The sequence below is a fragment of the Nomascus leucogenys genome, chromosome 15, assembly GCF_006542625.1.
Source record: "Nomascus leucogenys isolate Asia chromosome 15, Asia_NLE_v1, whole genome shotgun sequence".
Taxonomy (NCBI): domain Eukaryota; kingdom Metazoa; phylum Chordata; class Mammalia; order Primates; family Hylobatidae; genus Nomascus; species Nomascus leucogenys.
In genome coordinates, this window is record NC_044395.1 from 991412 (window position 1) to 1010117 (window position 18706).

General features: G+C 56.1%; 1 protein-coding gene across 3 annotated transcripts in view; it reads left to right on the top strand.

Annotated features, from left to right (window-relative positions):
* Positions 1 to 18706, top strand: part of IGSF9B (immunoglobulin superfamily member 9B) — a 47404-nt gene that overhangs the window by 12336 nt on the left and 16362 nt on the right. For 2 of the 3 annotated variants that reach the window (XM_030829056.1, XM_030829058.1), the window contains 12 exons: positions 270 to 416; positions 6572 to 6723; positions 7038 to 7155; positions 8322 to 8463; positions 8754 to 8899; positions 11509 to 11651; positions 11927 to 12067; positions 12153 to 12269; positions 12698 to 12848; positions 13983 to 14106; positions 16609 to 16784; positions 17740 to 17966. In XM_030829056.1, coding sequence (XP_030684916.1) covers positions 270 to 416; positions 6572 to 6723; positions 7038 to 7155; positions 8322 to 8463; positions 8754 to 8899; positions 11509 to 11651; positions 11927 to 12067; positions 12153 to 12269; positions 12698 to 12848; positions 13983 to 14106; positions 16609 to 16784; positions 17740 to 17966 — 1784 coding nt within the window. The remainder of the gene's footprint in view (positions 1 to 269; positions 417 to 6571; positions 6724 to 7037; positions 7156 to 8321; positions 8464 to 8753; positions 8900 to 11508; positions 11652 to 11926; positions 12068 to 12152; positions 12270 to 12697; positions 12849 to 13982; positions 14107 to 16608; positions 16785 to 17739; positions 17967 to 18706) is intronic. The other variant, XM_030829057.1, reaches the window with a different exon arrangement.

Here is an 18706-nt window from a genome sequence, read left to right on the forward strand (position 1 = left end):
AGGCTGCTCTCAATGCCAAGTCATTGAGTTGCCTTGCAGGCTGGGGCAGGGCCAGATGGGGCGGGAGAGTGGCTCTGTGGCCAAGGTGCTATGCCCTTTCCTTTGCCACCTGCTGCTGGAGGTGGGTGCCAGCTGTTATTCTGCAGCCCTGCCATAGGGAATGGTATGAAGATTATGATGAGTCCCCTGTCTTTAGCTGGGGCGGGGGGCAGGGAGCTGCTGGCCTTCCCTGATGGCCTGTGGGGCTTTTGTCTGCTCTATTCCCCCAGGCCGGGCCAGTCTTCATGATAAGGCATCTCTGCGGCTGGAACAAGTTCGCTCTGAGGACCAGGGCTGGTACGAGTGCAAAGTGCTCATGCTGGACCAGCAGTATGACACCTTCCACAATGGCAGCTGGGTCCACCTCACCGTCAACGGTGAGTGAGGGCTCCTTCCGGGGTGGGTCCACCTCACCATCAATGGTGCCTGAGGGCTGTTTCCGGGGTGGGCCTGGAGGACTGCCCCGCGGGCCTGCCCCAGGGGAAGCCCTTCTCCCAACTGCATCCCACCCCTTGCCCCCCTCCTTGTTGCTGTGGTCCCATGAGACATCAGCTCACTCCTGCAGTGTCCCCGCTGCTGTCTTCCCGAAGCCTGTGCAGGCAGTGCAGGTGCCCAGGAGCGGCAACTCCCTGCATGCATGGTGCTGTCAGAGTCCTTAGAAGGACATGGGAAGCTGCTGCTTCAAACCAGGAGGGCTGAGGCTTTAAGGTGGCAAAATGGGTCACTGCTGGGATGATTTCCCAGCCTTGGGAAGACCCTGCTACCCCAATTCTGGTGGAATTCCTGGGGTCCCAGAGTTAGTCTTTCTTTTTAGATCGATGTTTAGGTTCTCTTCAACTGTATTCATTTGATTAGTATGTACCAAGGGTGTAGTGTGTGTCCAGCTCTGCAGCTGATGATGGATAAACACTGTAAAGCAGACCGCACCCAGCCCCTGCCTGTGCGGGGTTTACCAGGTCGTAAAATGCAGGCATCCTGGGAAGAGTCACAGTTTTAATGGGCGTCAGTTATTACAGCTCAGGTTAAATGCCTTGTGCTAGATAACATGCTTTTCAACGGTCTGGGTAAGGGCAAGGAAGCCCCAAGAGCTTGCTGAGCTCCAGGAGTTGGGCTGGGCTGGGGGCCTGAGTCCCCGGCGGTGACAGCACTAGGGGCTGGGTCCTTGGGGTCTCCCTGGAGGGAGAGTCTCCTCTTTGTGTCCCTGGAAGGAGGTACTCTGGAGGTGCTAGAAGGCTGGAACCATGGAGAAAATATGAAGGAGAAGTGGTCCCCGTAGTGGGAGGAGAGCGGGTTTTAAAAAACATTTCGTTTTGTTTTTTGGCCAAAAAATTAACAGTGTGTCCTTCATTATTCCATTGATGACAAAATTTGTATCTAGCCACCGCTGTGTTGCAGATACTGTGCTAGTTATTGAGGCTTCAACAGCGTGGGTGCTTGGGTGTGCCACATACAGCTTACAGTCCTTGAGACCATAGATGCTGTGGTTAGAATAGAGAAATTGATGTTCCTGGCTTGGAAGCTTCTCTCAGTATTGATCTGCCCTGAAGGATGGCTCTGTCTGCCCTGCCTAGGGGGGCTGGGCCAGACCTGTGTTCCTTTTGGGTCTGAGAACTTGTCTGCGGCCCTGGAAGAACAGAGTATGTTATGTTTTAGCAAGATCACTGGCTTTGAGAAAAGAAGCCTTAAAGCTGGTGGCCCTCGGCTGGTGTGGGTCCCTCCCTGTGGGAGGTGGCTGGCCCCTGTCATTCAGTCCCAAGAGACTGATTGAAGCATATTTGAAATCTTGGGGGGATTGTTCCGACCACCTGGTAAGCTTTTGAGTCACCGCCTTTTGGTGCCAGCCGTTGCGTGAGCAGGGAATAGGAGCCCAAGCAAAGTGTAATTAGGAAGGCAAATCTGCCGCTAAAACCTCGCCTCGATGAGCACCAGGCCGAGGGTCCCTGCATTGCTTCCCTTCTCGACTGTGCTGTGTTCTGAATGGGAGGGTGAAACCATCTTGGGGCACTGCCTCCGTTCTTTTGCATCACCCTGATTGGCAGTGTTCATTTCAGGAATCTGAGACACCAGGCATTCAGTGGACGTGTGTATGACTGGAAAGTAGAATCTCACTTCAATTTTATGTTCTAGAGCGTATCTGTGTTAGTTTGCGTGAGTGGGAGTTGGTTCTTTGGGAATTCCTAATTGCTTTGAGTGGGATAAGCATGGAGCAAGACCTTTAAAAGATGAGGCTCATTTCATAAACCCACTGTGTACCAGCTGTGTGGCTCTGAGCAAGGTTACTTACCTGTCGGACTTCCGGTTCCTCAGGGGGACTGTGATTTGCGGGGTTGTCGTGAGGACCAGGTGAAATGCTGGATCTTGCACAGTGTCTGGAGTGTTAATTACATGTGGGTAATTGTGTGTGAGATGCTGGCCATCCTCCTTCTCGAGAGGAAAAAAACAAAGTCAGGCGAAAATCTAGTAGCAGGGATATCAGGCCGGAAGGTGTAGAGGACTTTGGTAGTTTTGTGAATCTACCAACAGTTATCCATTGGAAACCTAGTTTCGGATGTCCACTCTGTGGCAGGCTGTGGGAATACAGCAGGAGGCATGACTCTGTCCTTGGTCTTAAGGAGACTTCAAGAGACTGTCACATCCAGAGATTACTGCAGTATGGCTTTGGGAGCACAAAAGAGGGAGAGCTTCTCTGAAGAAATGGCCTCTCTTCAGAGACCTGCCTAGGGAGGGGAGTTTGTCACGTGCAGGTGGGAAGTGGGGTGGGGTCCTTCAGGCACAGTGGACAAGCGTGCTCGGAAGCCCAGAGCGAGGAGAGTGTCGCATTCAGGGAACATGGGCAGGCTGTTCGTAGGGAAATGCTGGGCGGGAAAGCTGGGGACGGTGCACCATCTGCTCCAGGCTTGAGAACCAGGGCTGGTGATAAAAGATGCTTTTCCATAATCAAGGCACCTACCTGCGCACGGGCAGAACAGAACCAGCCCTTCCGAGGTGAGAGATCTGCTTTCTCCTCTTCTGCTTTTCTCTTCTTCCCAAGTTCGAGTCTCCTTCCAGCATAAATATTTCCGTTATTGAAGGAAGGAATCCAGGCACCAGCATACCGTTGCTTTCAAACTAGAATGTTTAATGTCAGGCGTTTTCTGACGGGGATCACCTTTGGAAAATGAAAGGCCAGTGAACAATTAGAATCACAAATTGTCTCATTTTCCTTCTGTGTTTTCTTTGAAGACCGGTTGGGTGGAAACAGACACAATTATTTCTTTATCACATATAAAATACCCCAAAAGCCTGAGCCAAGCCTTCCTTTAGGTTGGTGAATTACATGGAGGAGAGGGCAGCCTATTTCTAACCTGCACTATTAATTACAGGGCACTTGTAAAAAAGAATTAAGCCTGGAAATGCAGCTGGCAAGCTAACATCTAATTCAGTAAATAATTGAGAGTCAAACCATTATTTTCCTGAAAACTAGAAATTGTTCAACGTACTTTCCTGATTAGCACCTAAATAATAAAGTAATTATGTAATTAGTGAGTAATTTGTCACTTCAGGATATAAATTTAATTTATTATCTTTTCTTTTAAGCTTGGCACCAGAGGTAATAGAGTCAGTATCTATGTTAACTGTATTTCAAGGGGCAGGCCGGGCAGGCAGGGGCTGTGTCGGAGATGAGCACACACTCTCAGTGAGAAGAGGCCTGCACGTTAGGATCCCAGGACCCCTTTACAAGGACGTCGAATAACTTTTTGCCATTATTTTTAGTATATTCTTAGACACTGGATAAGAATTGATTTTTTCGAGGACGTGCGAGGTGTATGTTTTTGCATGTGATGACGCGTGCGAGGACGTGCGAGGTGTATGTTTTTGCATGTGATGACGCGTGCGAGGACGAGCGAGGTGTATGTTTTTGCATGTGATGACGCGTGCGAGGACGAGCGAGGTGTATGTTTTTGCATGTGATGACGCGTGCGAGGACGAGCGAGGTGTATGTTTTTGCATGTGATGACGCGTGCGAGGACGAGCGAGGTGTATGTTTTTGCATGTGATGACGCGTGCGAGGACGTGCAGGTGTATGTTTTTGCATGTGATGACGCGTGCGAGGACGTGCGAGGTGTATGTTTTTGCATGTGATGACGCGTGCGAGGACGAGCGAGGTGTATGTTTTTGCATGTGATGACGCGTGCGAGGACGAGCGAGGTGTATGTTTTTGCATGTGATGACGCGTGCGAGGACGAGCGAGGTGTATGTTTTTGCATGGATGACGCGTGCGAGGACGAGCGGGTGTATGTTTTTGCATGTGATGACGCGTGCGAGGACGAGCGAGGTGTATGTTTTTGCATGTGATGACGCGTGCGAGGACGAGCGAGGTGTATGTTTTTGCATGTGATGACGCGTGCGAGGACGTGCGAGGTGTATGTTTTTGCATGTGATGACGCGTGCGAGGACGTGCGAGGTGTATGTTTTTGCATGTGATGACGCGTGCGAGGACGAGCGAGGTGTATGTTTTTGCATGTGATGACGCGTGCGAGGACGGAGGGGGGGGGGGGGGCGAGGTGTATGTTTTTGCATGTGATGACGCGTGCGAGGACGAGCGAGGTGTATGTTTTTGCATGTGATGACGCGTGCGAGGACGAGCGAGGTGTATGTTTTTGCATGTGATGACGCGTGCGAGGACGAGCGAGGTGTATGTTTTTGCATGTGATGACGCGTGCGAGGAAGAGTGAGGTGTATGTTTTTGCATGTGATGACGCGTGCGAGGACGAGTGAGGTGTATGTTTTTGCATGTGATGACGCGTGCTCCTGCATTCATTCAGTGGCGACCCTCCGTGTGTCCCTGCTGCACTCGCACTGAGCTGCAGGCTTTGGGGATGAGAGATGAAAGTGGTCTAGCTATGGTCTCACTCTTAAGAAGTGTTTTGCGTTTGCATTGGAATTGGCTTGTAAGTCTGTGTGTGTGTGAACACCACTCATTTGTTTGTTTCATTCTTTTGTTCATTCGACAAATGTTTGCTGAGCCCTTGGCTACTATATCCAGGAACTATGCTAAAAGCAGGGCATGTGGTGACCTGCGCAAAAGGGGGCTGCTCTTAAGGAGCCACCATCCTAATAAAGGGGACGGGTAAGAAACAGGTAAACACACAGAGAGAGAGACAGAGACTTGTAAGTGACATGTGCTTTGAAGAAAATGAAACAGCGCCAGGGAGTAGAGAATGCTGGAAGTGCCATCTGAGATGGGATGGGCTGCCCAGGTAAGGCAGCATTTTAGCAAAGACTTGCATGAACCAAAGGAGTGAGATCCAGGTATGTCGTTCTAAGCAGGTAGAGCCGCACATGCAAAGGGCCTGAGGTCAGAAGTTCTTGGCGCATTTGAGGAAGACAAAGACAGCCAGTGTGGTTAGAGTGTGCTGGGAGGGAGAGGAGGCTGGTGCCACAGACAGGACCAGATCCTATAGCGCTCTGAGTAGTTCTCGGGGCAGGGCTGTGTGGGGAGGGCCCTGCCCAAAGCTTCCCGTGAATGCCTCAGCGGCTCCTGAAGAGATGATAGTGATGGCGGTGGTACTGGCAACTTGTGCATTTTACAAGCTCCTTTTTACATGGTTATTCCTCACATCATTTCTGGAGGGTAGGGGAGTTCGGTATTTAGGTAAGACCCAGAGAGGCTGGGTAACTTGTCAAGCCTCCCAGAAGTGGCAGGCTAATGCTTGAACTTGGGTTCTGAGCTTCGGGTACCTTGAGATGAGCTCAGCTTGACCTGCGCCAGCCTAGTGCTGTGGGCCTCAGGGCTGGAGTTCAGAACTGGGGGCCTCCTTGCCATTTCAGAAGACTCTAGAAGGGGTTAAGATTGACCGGATTGCTTCTACAAGCAGCTCAGGCAAATGGGACTGAGTCTGTTAAAAGCCGATTATCCAAACAGGATGGAGTTTTAATCAAATCTCCAATGCAGGGGGGAAGATGACCTGACATAATCAGAGGAAGATGAAGAAGGGAGTGGCCTTCAGGTGGGCTGTCCACCTGCATCCATGGAAGCCAGAGAGGGAGGAAGCTGGATGATTTTCTCAGCAGAATCTGGGAAAATGAGGCTCCGTGTAGCCTTGGCTTGCATCTGTGTTCGGTCTTGGTAGGGCTCAGAGGGCAAGTGTCCTGGAAATGCCGGGGCCTGGCTGAGCTGGGGTTTGAGAAGTAGGAGCTCGTGTGTGTCATGGATCATCATAAATGGAAACACTGAAGGATGGTAGCAAAGCCTGAGGAGCTGGGAGCAGGCAGTGTTTGTAAGGGCCACCCTAGAGTAGATGCTCAGTTAACATCGGTGACCTGGGAATAAGCTACGGTACAGAATTTGGACCCAGCCACGCTGCGTTTGGATGCAGGTCTCCCTGCCAGTGATGTTGGTAGGCAGAAAGTTTTTCCCATCCCCACCTTCCTTCCTTTGTCCTTGTGTTCCGCAGAGCCGCAGTGAGGGTGATGTGCGGGGCAGGCACTGTTGTTGCAGGGCAGCGACGTGGCTGATGCGTGTCCTTCACCTTTGTGGTCTCCTTTGCAGCCCCTCCCACCTTTACAGAAACACCCCCCCAGTACATCGAGGCCAAGGAGGGTAGTAGTATCACCATGACCTGCACAGCTTTTGGGAACCCCAAGCCCATTGTCACCTGGCTCAAGGAGGGGACGCTTCTCGGTGCTAGTGGGAAATACCAGGTGAGTGTGGTTCTAGGTTGGGGCCGCTGCAGTCTCTTCCCGTTTCCCCAGGGCAGCCTCCCACTGCAGCCGACCCCTGATGCTACATGCACAAGCATAGAGGAGGCTGGAAAGCCATGGCCTGGCTCAGCTGCAGGCGTCTCTGTATCGCTGGCAGGAGATGGGCAAGGGGGCACCTGCCCTTTGTGTCCTCCAGATGCATCTGTCCCTGTGGTCATCTCCACCTTAGCGTCTCCGACTGCATCTCCCTGTTTGAGGGTAGCAGCGGTGGGTGTGAGCGTGGGTGCTGAGCTCCATCTGTTTTGGGCTCCCAGGTGAGTGACGGCAGCCTGACAGTGACATCGGTCAGTCGGGAGGACAGAGGTGCCTACACCTGTCGAGCGTACAGCATTCAGGGGGAAGCTGTCCACACGACCCACCTGCTTGTCCAAGGTAGGAGCCATTTCCTCAGCCTCTTTACCCCCGGGCTCCTGCGGGGACGTCCAGCCCGGCTGAGCTACGGAGGGCATTTTCCCAGGGCTCAGTTGGGGCTAGTGGAGGTGCAGGCGGCCATGAGGACCTGTGCGGGGCTCCTGTGTGCCGCCTGCTGCCCTGGTCAGAGCTCCCGCACTGGCTGCCTGGGAGAGGGCCAGGCCCACAGGCCGTGGCCAGGCCCACAGGCCGTGGCAGAGAGGCCCCCGCTGTGTGGGTTTCTGGTTTCTCCTTCTGTTCAGATAGCATCTCTACCATGTCTCCGCCTCCCTGGGAGAGGAGACCTCCCTCGGGTCATCTGGCATCAATAAATAAAGATAGAAACTCAATCCAAGCCCCAGACATTTAAATAACACAGTGGGCATTTGGCAGAGCTGGGGTCTGTATCATCAGCACAGGGAGATGCCAGTCTGCCCTGCCTGGAGCCCCAGAGTCCCCAAAGAGGGGCCAGGAACTGTGCAGGATGGGGCAGTGTCCAAGTCGGGGGGTCTCTACCCTGTGCTGAACTCGGCCCCCAGCTTAGCCTGCCCAGCCCTGCCTCCTGGAGGAACTCGGGGGCTCTGGGGGTTGGTGGCGGCTGCACGTCCCTCCTGCCTCTGAGTGCAGAGCAGCAGCCAGGGCCAGAGGCCCCTCAGCAGCTTGGGTGGAAGCTGTTCCCTCTCGGGGGAGACTTGGCCGCAGCTGCCCGCTTTGTCTGCACAGCCAGCACCAGGACTGCTGGACTTCACCCTCTGCTGACTCCTCGGCCCCTGCACCCCCAGCTGCCCTCTTGATTTCTGGCTGGGGAGCAGCACATGGCCCTGACTCCTTGAGATGGGAGTATTCCTCGCTCTAGATTTGAAAAGAGTTGCCTTTCTCCCTGCTGCATCTCTGGCTCAGGCTTTGCTGGGAGAAGGCAGGCAGGAAAGGGGTGTGTGTGGCGGCTGGTCTGGGGAGCCTGGTGCAAGGGCAGGGGTGGTGGACAGGATGCCTGAGCACAGACAGCATCTGGAAGTGTCTCCATGATAGCTGCCCCCATCGCAGTGTTGAGGGCACCCCTTCCTGAGGCACTGAGGGCTCCCAGGAGGCCTGGGTGCTGCTGCCGTCCCTGATCAGGCGAGGTGGGGTTTGTTCCCTGCTCTCCCCAGGGCCCCCTTTCATCGTCTCCCCTCCTGAGAACATCACCGTCAACATCTCCCAGGATGCTCTGCTCACCTGCCGGGCAGAGGCGTATCCGGGCAACCTCACCTACACCTGGTACTGGCAGGACGAGAACGTCTACTTTCAGAAGTGAGCACCCTGCTCTGACTTTTCAGTGGGGTCACCACCCCAGCCCCCACGGGCAGGGCCCCTGAGCAGAAATTGCACGGGCAGGCTGCCAGTGGCTCCTGGAGCTGGGGAAGGCGGGCGGTCTGGTATGTGTGTCTCACATGCCAGGGCCAGGGGCTGCATGGAGGGTCCCTGGGGATGCCAGGGGCACGAGGTCTCCATGCCACATCTGGGGCAGTGACGGTGACTGGTTGTCTGCGGCAAGACCCCCTTCTGCTCGCCCAACCCCCTGTCCCCATGCCGCTTTGCAGTGACCTGAAGCTGAGGGTGCGCATCCTAATCGATGGGACCCTGATCATCTTCCGGGTGAAGCCGGAGGACTCGGGGAAGTACACCTGTGTGCCCAGCAACAGCCTGGGGCGCTCCCCCTCCGCCTCGGCATACCTAACAGTGCAGTGTGAGTATGGGTGTGGGGGAGCCTGGGTGGTGGGGCTCCCAGAAGGTTCTGGTGTTAGCCAGACTGTAGGCTGGAGGGTAGCAAAGACCAAGCATCATTTGGGGGCATGTGGGTGGAGGAACGAATGAGGGAAGAAGGAGGGACGGCTGGAGAGGAGGCCGAGGCCCTGGCCAGTCGGGGTGTACCAGCTCCTACTTCATTGGCCAGGCGTCGCTGTTCAGCCAGTGCATCTCATCAGCTCAGTGCAGGCTGCACTCAGGAAGGCACCTTCGAGCAGTTCCTTCCGAACAGCGGTCCTTGGGCTGAAGGCTGGCCTGCACCTCCGTGCCTAGAACCAGTTGCTCTCTGGTGCTCTTTTCTCGGGGGTCTTATGGAGCATAGCCCAGGCCGGTGCAGGGTTAGGTTTCTCCCAGCCTCACTCCCTGCCTTTCCACACCGCATCTGTGTCGGGGGTGATGTGCTCCAGCTCCTGCGCCCGCTCCCTCTGGCTTCTGCGGCCTCTCCCCTTGGGTGGCTGGAGATCCAGATGAATGAGCTGCTCCTCACCCAGACATTCGAGGGCTTTTGTGCAAGCACCACCATTCAGCTTGCTGATCTTTAATACTGAGCAGCCAGTTGCTTTCCCGCCCCCTGGCAAGCTGAGCCCTGAGACAGAGAACGATGAGTAATGAGGAGTAATATCTTCCTTTTGATTTGTGGATGGCCCTGTCACTCAGGCAACAAAGGCTGGCATTGTTGCTGTAGACGACAGACTCTCCCTCATTTGCCGGCTGGTGTGGGCGGATTGCTCACACCCAGCGACAGGGAATGGCAGGGGTGAGAAGTGGAACAGTCTGGAGACAAGACCGGGGTCAGTGTACGAGCTGAGGACAAGTGGAGGACGGCTAGTGGCCCTGGAGGTGGAGCTGGTCCGACGGCTGCGCAGAGCTGGATGTGGACATTCCACCATTGGTCGCGGTGGTGGAGCACGCTGCGCCTGCTGAGCGCCATCGGACCCCTAACCTCGCAGTCTCTCTCTTTCCTCTCTATGGAGTGCATCGCCTCTCTGCTTCTGCCGTCAGCCACTTAAAGGACTTTTGGTGTGCTGTATTCCCAGGCCCAAGCTTTAGAGAGCCGTGAGGCCCAGGACAACAGATCTCGCTCCCCAGACCTGCAGCGGGAAAAAGCGAGTTGAGAAGTTATTCATACGTGACTTAGGATGTGCCCAAGCTGTGCTGGGGTGGGGAAGAACTGCAGTAAGGAGAGACCCGTCCACCACAAAGGTGTGCCCCGTCCCTCTGTGCTGGACGCAGGCTGTGCCACCTGGCACGGAGGTGGCCATGGTGGGGCAGGAGGAGCCAACAGGAGGTGGCCTTTGGATGACGAGCTGGCCAGGATGAAGGCCCCTCCTCGAAGCCATAGGCCATCTGTCTTTCTGGAGACATGTTTTGGTTTTCCCTGTCTCTCCTCAGCGCCAGCGTCACCACCCACTCCCCCTTGTCCTTTTTTACCTCCTTCCTGTCTTCAAAGAAATTCCAGGGGGTTGAGATTTACAGGTGGGTGAGACAAGGATTTTTATTTCTGCTAAAAAGCAGCGTTCAGAGTATTTCTCATTCATAAACCCTTTGAAAACCTTGGAGGAAAAAAAAAAAAAAACTCTACCATACAAAAGTAGGAAGCTATGTCTAAATATATAACTCGGCCTGGTATTTATGTAACACTGTTCTCCGAAGAGCTCAAAATGCTTAAAAGATACCAGCTCATTCATCCTCATTGCCTTCCTAGTTCTGGATCCTTCTCCTTAGCCCTCAGGGGAAATAGGGGAGTACTGAGAGGAGGTGACTCAGCCGGCATCACAAGAGGTGTGGGGTTCTTATTGCTCCTCCAAGAGCCAGGTCCTGCTCTGTCATCAAAGTTGGAGTGCAGTGGTGCCATCATGGCTTACTGCAGACTCAGGCTCTTGGGCTCAAGTGATCCTCCTGCTTCAACTTCCAGAGTAGCTGGGACTACAGGTGTGTGCCACCATGCCCAGATAATTCAAAAAATTTTTTGGTAGAGTTGGAGTCTCGATAAATTGCCCAGGCTGGTCTTAAACTCCTAGCCTCAAGCAGTCCTCCCACCCCAGCCTCCCAAAGTGTTGAGATGACAGGTGTGAGTCACTGCACCTGGCCTGATTCTGCATTTCAGCCGCAGAATCAGATGGGGAAATGAATCCCAGGAAGGCTGGACAACCAGCAGAATGGGGAGGAAAAATACCCCCTTGGTGGTTAAGCCTAGATAGTCTTCTTTTGGCTTTGGATGTAGAGGTGGGGACTGCTTGTTGCTCAGGAGACTTTGGGATAAGGAGCTGTTGGGGAAGGGTGTGGGCCAATGCTGGCTTTGAGGCTCGGAGTCTAGGAACTGAGAGAAATGGACACCGAGAGACCTCGTTCAGCGGGTGAGGTCCATGGTAGAAGCATGACGGGCACTGAGGATTGGAGCAGGCTCGGACGTGCCTCCAGACATTCAGAACAGAAGTTCTGAGCACAGCACCTGAGCTGGTGCATGGGCTGCCTCCAGCCTGCGTTCTCACCTGGCTTCCCTGTGTCTGTCTGTCTGTCTGCTCTCCCACCTGCGCTTCCTCTGTGCAGACCCAGCCCGTGTCCTCAACATGCCCCCTGTAATTTACGTGCCCGTGGGGATCCATGGCTACATCCGCTGCCCTGTGGACGCAGAACCACCAGCCACCATGGTCAAGTGGAACAAGGACGGCCGCCCCCTGCAGGTCGAGAAGGTGCTAGAGAGATGCATGTTGAGGGTTGGAGTGAGGGCTCCCCCCAGTACTGTGATGCCACCTCTGGGCTCTGGATTTCTGCCAGGACTCCCGGCCCCTTCCAAAAGCCCTGGGCAGACAGAGAGCTGCTTCCGTAGGGGTCTGTGGGTGCCGCCCGCCCCAGGCTGGAGCTGCTGTGCCGTCCTGCGTGCTGCCTGGCCCAGCTGGGACCCAGCCTGGGATGGAGCGCGGAGTCTCTGACCAGCGTTCCCTGCCCTATCACCTGTGTCTGGCAGAACCTGGGTTGGACCCTGATGGAGGATGGCTCCATTCGAATTGAGGAGGCCACAGAGGAGGCTCTTGGCACTTACACCTGTGTGCCTTACAACACCCTGGGGACCATGGGCCAGTCTGCCCCTGCGAGGCTTGTCCTGAAGGTGAGGTCCCGGGGCTGTGACGGCCTCCATGAGCTGGGCACCTGGATCCCCGGCCTCACGCGGGTGCCTGTGCTTTCCTCCCCAGGACCCCCCCTATTTCACGGTGCTACCAGGCTGGGAGTACAGGCAGGAGGCCGGCCGGGAGCTGCTTATCCCCTGTGCGGCCGCGGGGGACCCCTTTCCTGTCATCACGTGGAGAAAGGTACCTGGGCCCTGGAGCCCCTGGGGCTGCGGGGAGGTGTGAGGACCCAGCGAGCCCTGGGGCTGCGGGGAGGTGTGAGGGCCCAGCGAGCCCTGGGGCTGCGGGGAGGTGTGAGGGCCCAGCGAGCCCTGGGGCTGCGGGGAGGTGTGAGGGCCCAGCGAGCCCTGGGGCTGCGGGGAGGTGTGAGGGCCCAGCGAGCCCTGGGGCTGCGGGGAGGTGTGAGGGCCCACCGAGCAGTTCCATTCTGGACCTGCCCTGACCAGGCTAGATGCTGAGCAGTGAGCTGACCCTGAAGAGCAGCAGGCACTTGGGAGGAGGGGCAGCATGGGCGGGCTGGGGTCTCAGGCGTGTCCTCCCCATCTGCTTCGGGCTTCTGTCCTCACCCCCATTTCTGTTCCCACCCTCTTCCCTGCCCCTTGTTCACCAAGGTAGGGAAGCCCAGTAGAAGCAAGCACAGTGTCCTGCCCACTGGGAGCCTGCAGTTCCGTGCCCTGAGTAAGGAAGACCACGGGGAGTGGGAATGTGTCGCCACCAACGTGGTCACGAGCATCACTGCCAGCACCCACCTCACCGTCATCGGTACGTGGCCGGCAGGGCTGGGCCGGGCGGCGGGGCCAGAGCAAGCTGGCTGGGGGTGGGGTGCTGGACGCTGGGAGCGTCCCCTGGTGGCCGCTGCACTCTGCAGGCGTCCTTCCTAAGTCAGTCCAGCCCTGAGCCCCGAGTCCAGCACTTGCAGCCTTTGCCCCTGTGGGCTCTGTCAGGAAAGGGCAGCGTGGCTCCAGTCCTCAGGGAGGTCTTTTTGGGCACAGGCCTGGTATCCACAGCAGCCCACCTGAGGGAAAGAGGCTGGAATGAGGGAGACGGGGACTGTGCAGCATCTCAGATGAGGGCAGAGCTGAGACCTGCAGGCCAGGCCTGGCGTGCAGAGGCTGGGCAGAAGGAGGTTTCTGGTGTTCTGTGTCTGGGCGTTCCCGTTTCCGACTGCCCGAGGCTCGTGTCCCAGGACCTTCACCTGGACCCTCTCAGCCTGTTCTTCTAGGTCCTGACGGCTATAATCACAGTCACAGCCAATGCTTTTTGAGGCTTTACCGCCAGTTTTAGGTTCTGTTACAAGTGGTCTGCACAGCTCGTCCTTCACAACTCGGGAGGTGCGAGCTGGGGTTTCTCTAGCGTACGTTCCTCGAAGCAGAGGTTGGCGTGGCCCGAATGCTTTCTCCGGCGTCACGTCACTAAGAAGTAGGGTCCGGGAATCGAAGCCAGGATGAGCCTCCTGACTGCTGTGCTGTGCTGCCCGCATGCCGGCATTGGGGTGGAACGGAGTCGTCTCATGAGGCCAGAGAACCTTACAGGAGGGGGCTCTGTGGCTGTGCCTGCCACCTTAGGAGAGAGTGTTTCTGTGCTCACCAGAGAAGCACAGGATTTGGGCCAGGACGAGGAGGGCTCTGGTTTCTGTTGGACCCATTCCTGATGCTGTGATCTCCTAGTTGAACTAGACTGCACAGTGGGACAGGCTTCCTGCTCCAACCCCACTAACCAGTAGGGTCAGGGGATTCAGCACCTGAGAGCATCCCTGTCGCCCCCATCCCTTCACTTGCAGTATTGTGCTCCACTGCCATGCGCTTCAGCCTCTCAGGTTCCCTACAGCCAGACGGTGGGCACCCAGCCACGTGGCTGAGTTCTTTTCAGTCTGAGAGGTCTCCACTCGATCTCCAGGCACCAGCCCCCATGCCCCGGGCAGTGTCCGGGTCCAGGTCTCCATGACAACTGCCAACGTGTCCTGGGAACCAGGCTATGATGGAGGCTACGAGCAGACATTCTCAGTTTGGTACGGACCTCTGTGAGTCACCCCGGCATGCTTTGCTCTCTGCTTCTCCCCTCCCCCGTCTACCTGCAGGCCACCCTGGGTGGGGGGAGGTAGGAGGAGGCTGCAGTTCCTGGCCTGCCAGCCCTGCACAGAGTGAGGTGGGTTGAGACAGCGACGAGGTCCTTGTGGGTGACGGGAGGGGTCTGAAGGGACTCTGGGCATGGCTGTATCCCTGTGGCCTGAGGGGTCTGGGCCTCTCTGTGCCCTCTCCCTGCTCACGTGCTGCCTTGTTTTGCATCCTGCTTCATCCTCTGGAGCCTGGAAGAGACTCCTGCCCTTCAAGGGCTTTGTGAAATTGCCCAGCCTTAAGTGTAGAGTCTAGTTTTTAGAACTTTAAATTTTTTTTGTATTTTTGTATTTGTAATTTTTCTGGGTACATGGTACATGTATTTGTAGGTATGGGGTACATGAGATATTTTGATATGGGCATGCAGTGTGTAATAATCGCATCAGGGTAAAGGGGTATCCACCCCTCAAACATTTGTCCTTTGTGTTCCAACAATCCAATTATACTCTTAGTGATTTAAGAATGTAGGATACATTATTGTTGCTTGTAATCCCCTGTTGTACTGGCAAATACCAGGTCTTACTGGTTCTTTCTCACTATGATTTGTACGTGTTCACCCTCCCCACCTCCTGTAGTCTAGTTTTTATTCTGTCTCTTCCCCAGTGGCCACAGAAACTGGTGTGGAGAGGTGATACTCATTTCCTAGCCTTGGGGTCAGCCCCTGCATTTTCTCTCTAGGACTGTCTGTTTCTCGATTGTTTTCATTCCTCTGTTGTCAGTTTAGCCAGATGCAGTGATTTGAGATCTTTGCGCAAACCTTAGGGTAGATACAGATCTCAAAAATGTGCCAAGCGGGGTGAGGGCAGGAGGAGAAGGAAGCCTAGCTGACTCCTCCCATCCCCCCAGGGCTGCCCCTCCCTACACTCCTGTTTGAGTCAAGAGTGGCAGCCACCTGCTCTGCCCCGGGGGTGACAACCTTGAGCTGGGAGGGCGAGCCCCTGAGTGCCTTCTTTTAGATGTGTCTCTCCAGCCAGGCTCAACTCGAGCCTGGGGAGGAGGAAAAGGCAGGCGCCGGGGGCAGCTCAGGGGGTTCAGGGAGACCCCTTTATCCACTTCTCAGCAGCGAGGGCAGTTTAGAGGGGAACCGCTCTGTCTCCCATCACGGTGGTTCGGTGGCTGCTTCCCAGGCGGAGTGTCCTGGGTGTCTTGATTCTGATGGGAGAACTGCGCCTAGATGATGGGAGTTGCAGCAGCTCACCTTCCATCCCCTTACTCTGTTCCTCCCACAGCAGTGTGGGGGCCCTAACCTGGTGGCTGCTGTGAGACTGGTGCTGCTCAGCACCTAGGTGTCCAGGGTGGGATATTTGGTGTGGCCAAATTGTCTTTGGAGATGCCTGGGTGGCAGGTCTGGGCATACAATGGGGGGCTCAGGCGTAGACTGGGGCTTCCCTGCTGCTTGCGGCGCTGCTCCACGCTGCTGCCCATCTGCACTGCTTTTCCACACATGGCTCCTCGCTGCTTTGTTGCCTGGGGCAGGGAAGGGCGGGGCCGAGGTTGGGGAGGTCCCCTTTCTGCCTGCCTCTAACTCCGCGTACTGACTCCGACGTTTGGCGCCGGCTTCTTTTTGTTCTGCTTTCCGCTGCCTCAGCTCACCCTCCTGGGCGTGGATGGTAGTGAGCCGGGAGCCCGGGAGTGGATCCTGGAGGGCACCCACCAGGTTACATCTCAGGGCTGCAAGGAGAGGGCCAGTCCCACAGGACCATGTCTCCTCCCTGTGGTGATGTGGCAGCACTGCACCCATAGCCCGCCGGCTTGGCTGGGAGTTGGGAGCCTGTGGAACAAGGGAACACCCTCGGCCCTGTTTTCCTACTCTCCATGCATAGTGTGACCTTCTAACCCTTATGGCCTTAGGGATCCCGGCCCCACTGTGGGGAAACCCCTGGTCATTATGGTCTTATACCCTGGACATCTCAGGTGACTCCAGTCTGACTGGATGAATGAGCCCTGTGGGTTACCCGAGGCCCTACTTCAGCTGTCCCTGGGGGTGTGTGCAGCCAGGTCCCGGGCTCCTTCCCTCGTCCTGCCGCTGTTGAGCCGCTTATCCCCACACCCCAGTGTCCCTACTCTCCCAAGGCAGAGCTTGTTCTTAGGGTTGTGACCAGGGTGGGATTCTCCCACAATGCAGCTGGTAATCCATCTGACCAGTGTCCTGAACATGACTTGCACTTGCACCTCAAGGCCCCTTTGGTAGAAAAGGTGCCAGCTGTGGTTGGTGACCCGGCATCAGGATTGGCACAGGCAAAGCTGGGCAGGTCATCCACTCTGGGCCATGCCCTCTTCTTGCCCTTGAACCTGGGAATGCCAGGCCCACCCGTGCCTTCTCCCTGAGCACCCTGCATGCACCCTCTTCTCTCCAGTGTGACCCACCCCACCCCTCGTCCCCTATCCTGTCTCTCTCTTTTGGCCAGGATGAAGCGGGCACAGTTTGGGCCCCATGACTGGCTGTCCTTGCCAGTGCCGCCAGGACCCAGCTGGCTGCTGGTGGACACCCTGGAGCCTGAGACAGCGTACCAGTTCAGCGTCCTGGCCCAGAACAAGCTGGGAACCAGCGCCTTCAGTGAGGTGGTCACTGTGAACACTTTAGGTGAGGGCCCGGGTGGGATGTTGGGAGCGGGGGTTGGAGAGGTGGTAGGGGCGGTGGCCCAGGCAGCTAGCAGTTGGTCTCCTGCCGGCCGGGAACCTTGCTGAGTGCGCCGCAGAGCTGTGTCGTCTGACATCCCCGTGAGGATGTGTTGTGGTGTCTGTGGGGTTTGCTGGTCCCGCATCAGCGTGCTGTTGGCCGAATTCCTGTTGCTTTTTCAGGTGGAAGAAAGACACTTAGAATTTTTTCTTTCCTTGTCAGGCCACATGTTTGCCATTTCTGCGGCTTTCAGGGGAGATTGGGCATCCTCCCTCCTTGGCAGCGCCTGCCAGTTCTTGCCTTTGGCCCCAGCCTCACTGGGCGGTAGGCATGTGGGTGCCTCCCGCCGTGGAGTCTTCTAGGCCACCTTCCCGGAGGCAGCCTCATACTCCTCCCTGCCTGGCCACAGTTGTGTTTGCTCTGGAGCCAGAGGAAGGGCCGCTGTGAACAGGCTTTTCCTAGGTGGTGTGGGTGGCACGACTCCAGCCCCTTTCCCAGAATCCGCTCCTGAGCGGCCGCCAAGGTGGACAGCAGTCTGGGATGCTCACCCCCAGTCCTTGGCACCTCTGTGGGGCTTCCTGTTGACCCCCAAACCCCGGCCAAGAAGGGAATGGAAAGAGCGACGGCTGTGCTGTCAGAAAGATGTCCCTAGCTCCCTGGAAGAGCACAGGAGATACTTTGATGACATTTAATTATTCCTCCTTCCCCATAGTGCCCATTTCTCTTCCCTTTTGCAGTACACAATTCCCTCATGTATGTTCTTTAGACGTACTTTGAAGGCAGAACCCTGAAGCCCTGGGCCCCCGGGCCCTGACTCTGCTTCCCTCTGGGCCCTGACATGTGCACAGGAGCGTGGGAGCGCGGTGGCTGCCCTGGGCCTTGCTGATGCGCTGTGGTTCTTCTCCTTCCCCCGCCGCAGCATTCCCTATTACAACTCCAGAACCCCTGGTGCTGGTCACCCCACCGAGGTGCCTCATAGCCAATCGGACTCAGCAGGGTGTGCTCCTGTCCTGGCTTCCGCCTGCCAACCACAGCTTTCCCATCGACCGCTACATCATGGAGTTCCGCGTCGCGGAGCGCTGGGAGTTGCTCGACGATGGCATCCCCGGCACCGATTTAGAGTTCCTTGCCAAGGGTCTGTCACAGGTGAGGGCGTTGCTTTTCCTTGCTGCTGCTTCCCAAATCCTGGAAGCGACAAGACTCCAGAGGCACTGGAAGCTTTGAGTGACCAACTTTGGGTGTGTGAGGCCAGCCACATACTGTACCACCTCACCACTGGTCCTGGATTCTCCCAGACTCGATACCAAGGCCTGGACTCCTCAGATCATGGTCCACAGGCTCAGGGCCAGCTCTGGGGCAGCGGGGACCTGTGTTCTACTGAGGGTCCCAGTGCCGCCCCAAGCTGGGCAGGGCAGGCTGAGAAGCCAGCAGGAGTAATCAGAGCAAGGGGCCCCTTGCTGAGCCTAACCTGGGGTGGGCAGAGAAATTCCAAGAAGAATTCTCTTCCACGTTTGTCCAGGGAAGGACCCTCCTCCAGTAATTTAGAGTCCCTGGGGGAAAGTGCATTATCCGTTTTTCCAGTAGCCCCGTTAAACTTGGATATCTAGCTGGGGAGAGGAAGCAGCTGGTTTCATAAGATACAATCTCATCTATCTTTCTGTCTTCCTTCCTGGACACTTATTTATTAATAGTGGTTGCTGGAGTCAGCTCCCAGTGGCCCTGGAGAGCCTGTTGCACATATCTCTTCCCAACGCTTTTGGTGACCTCACGTTCGTAGCTTGAAGTCAGCCATTGTAAGAGTGTTTACACCACAGCAATTGGCCAGTGCTACCATCACTTAGCATTAGACACTTAGCAGTCCTCCCGTGCTTTAGGCGCCCTGCCCT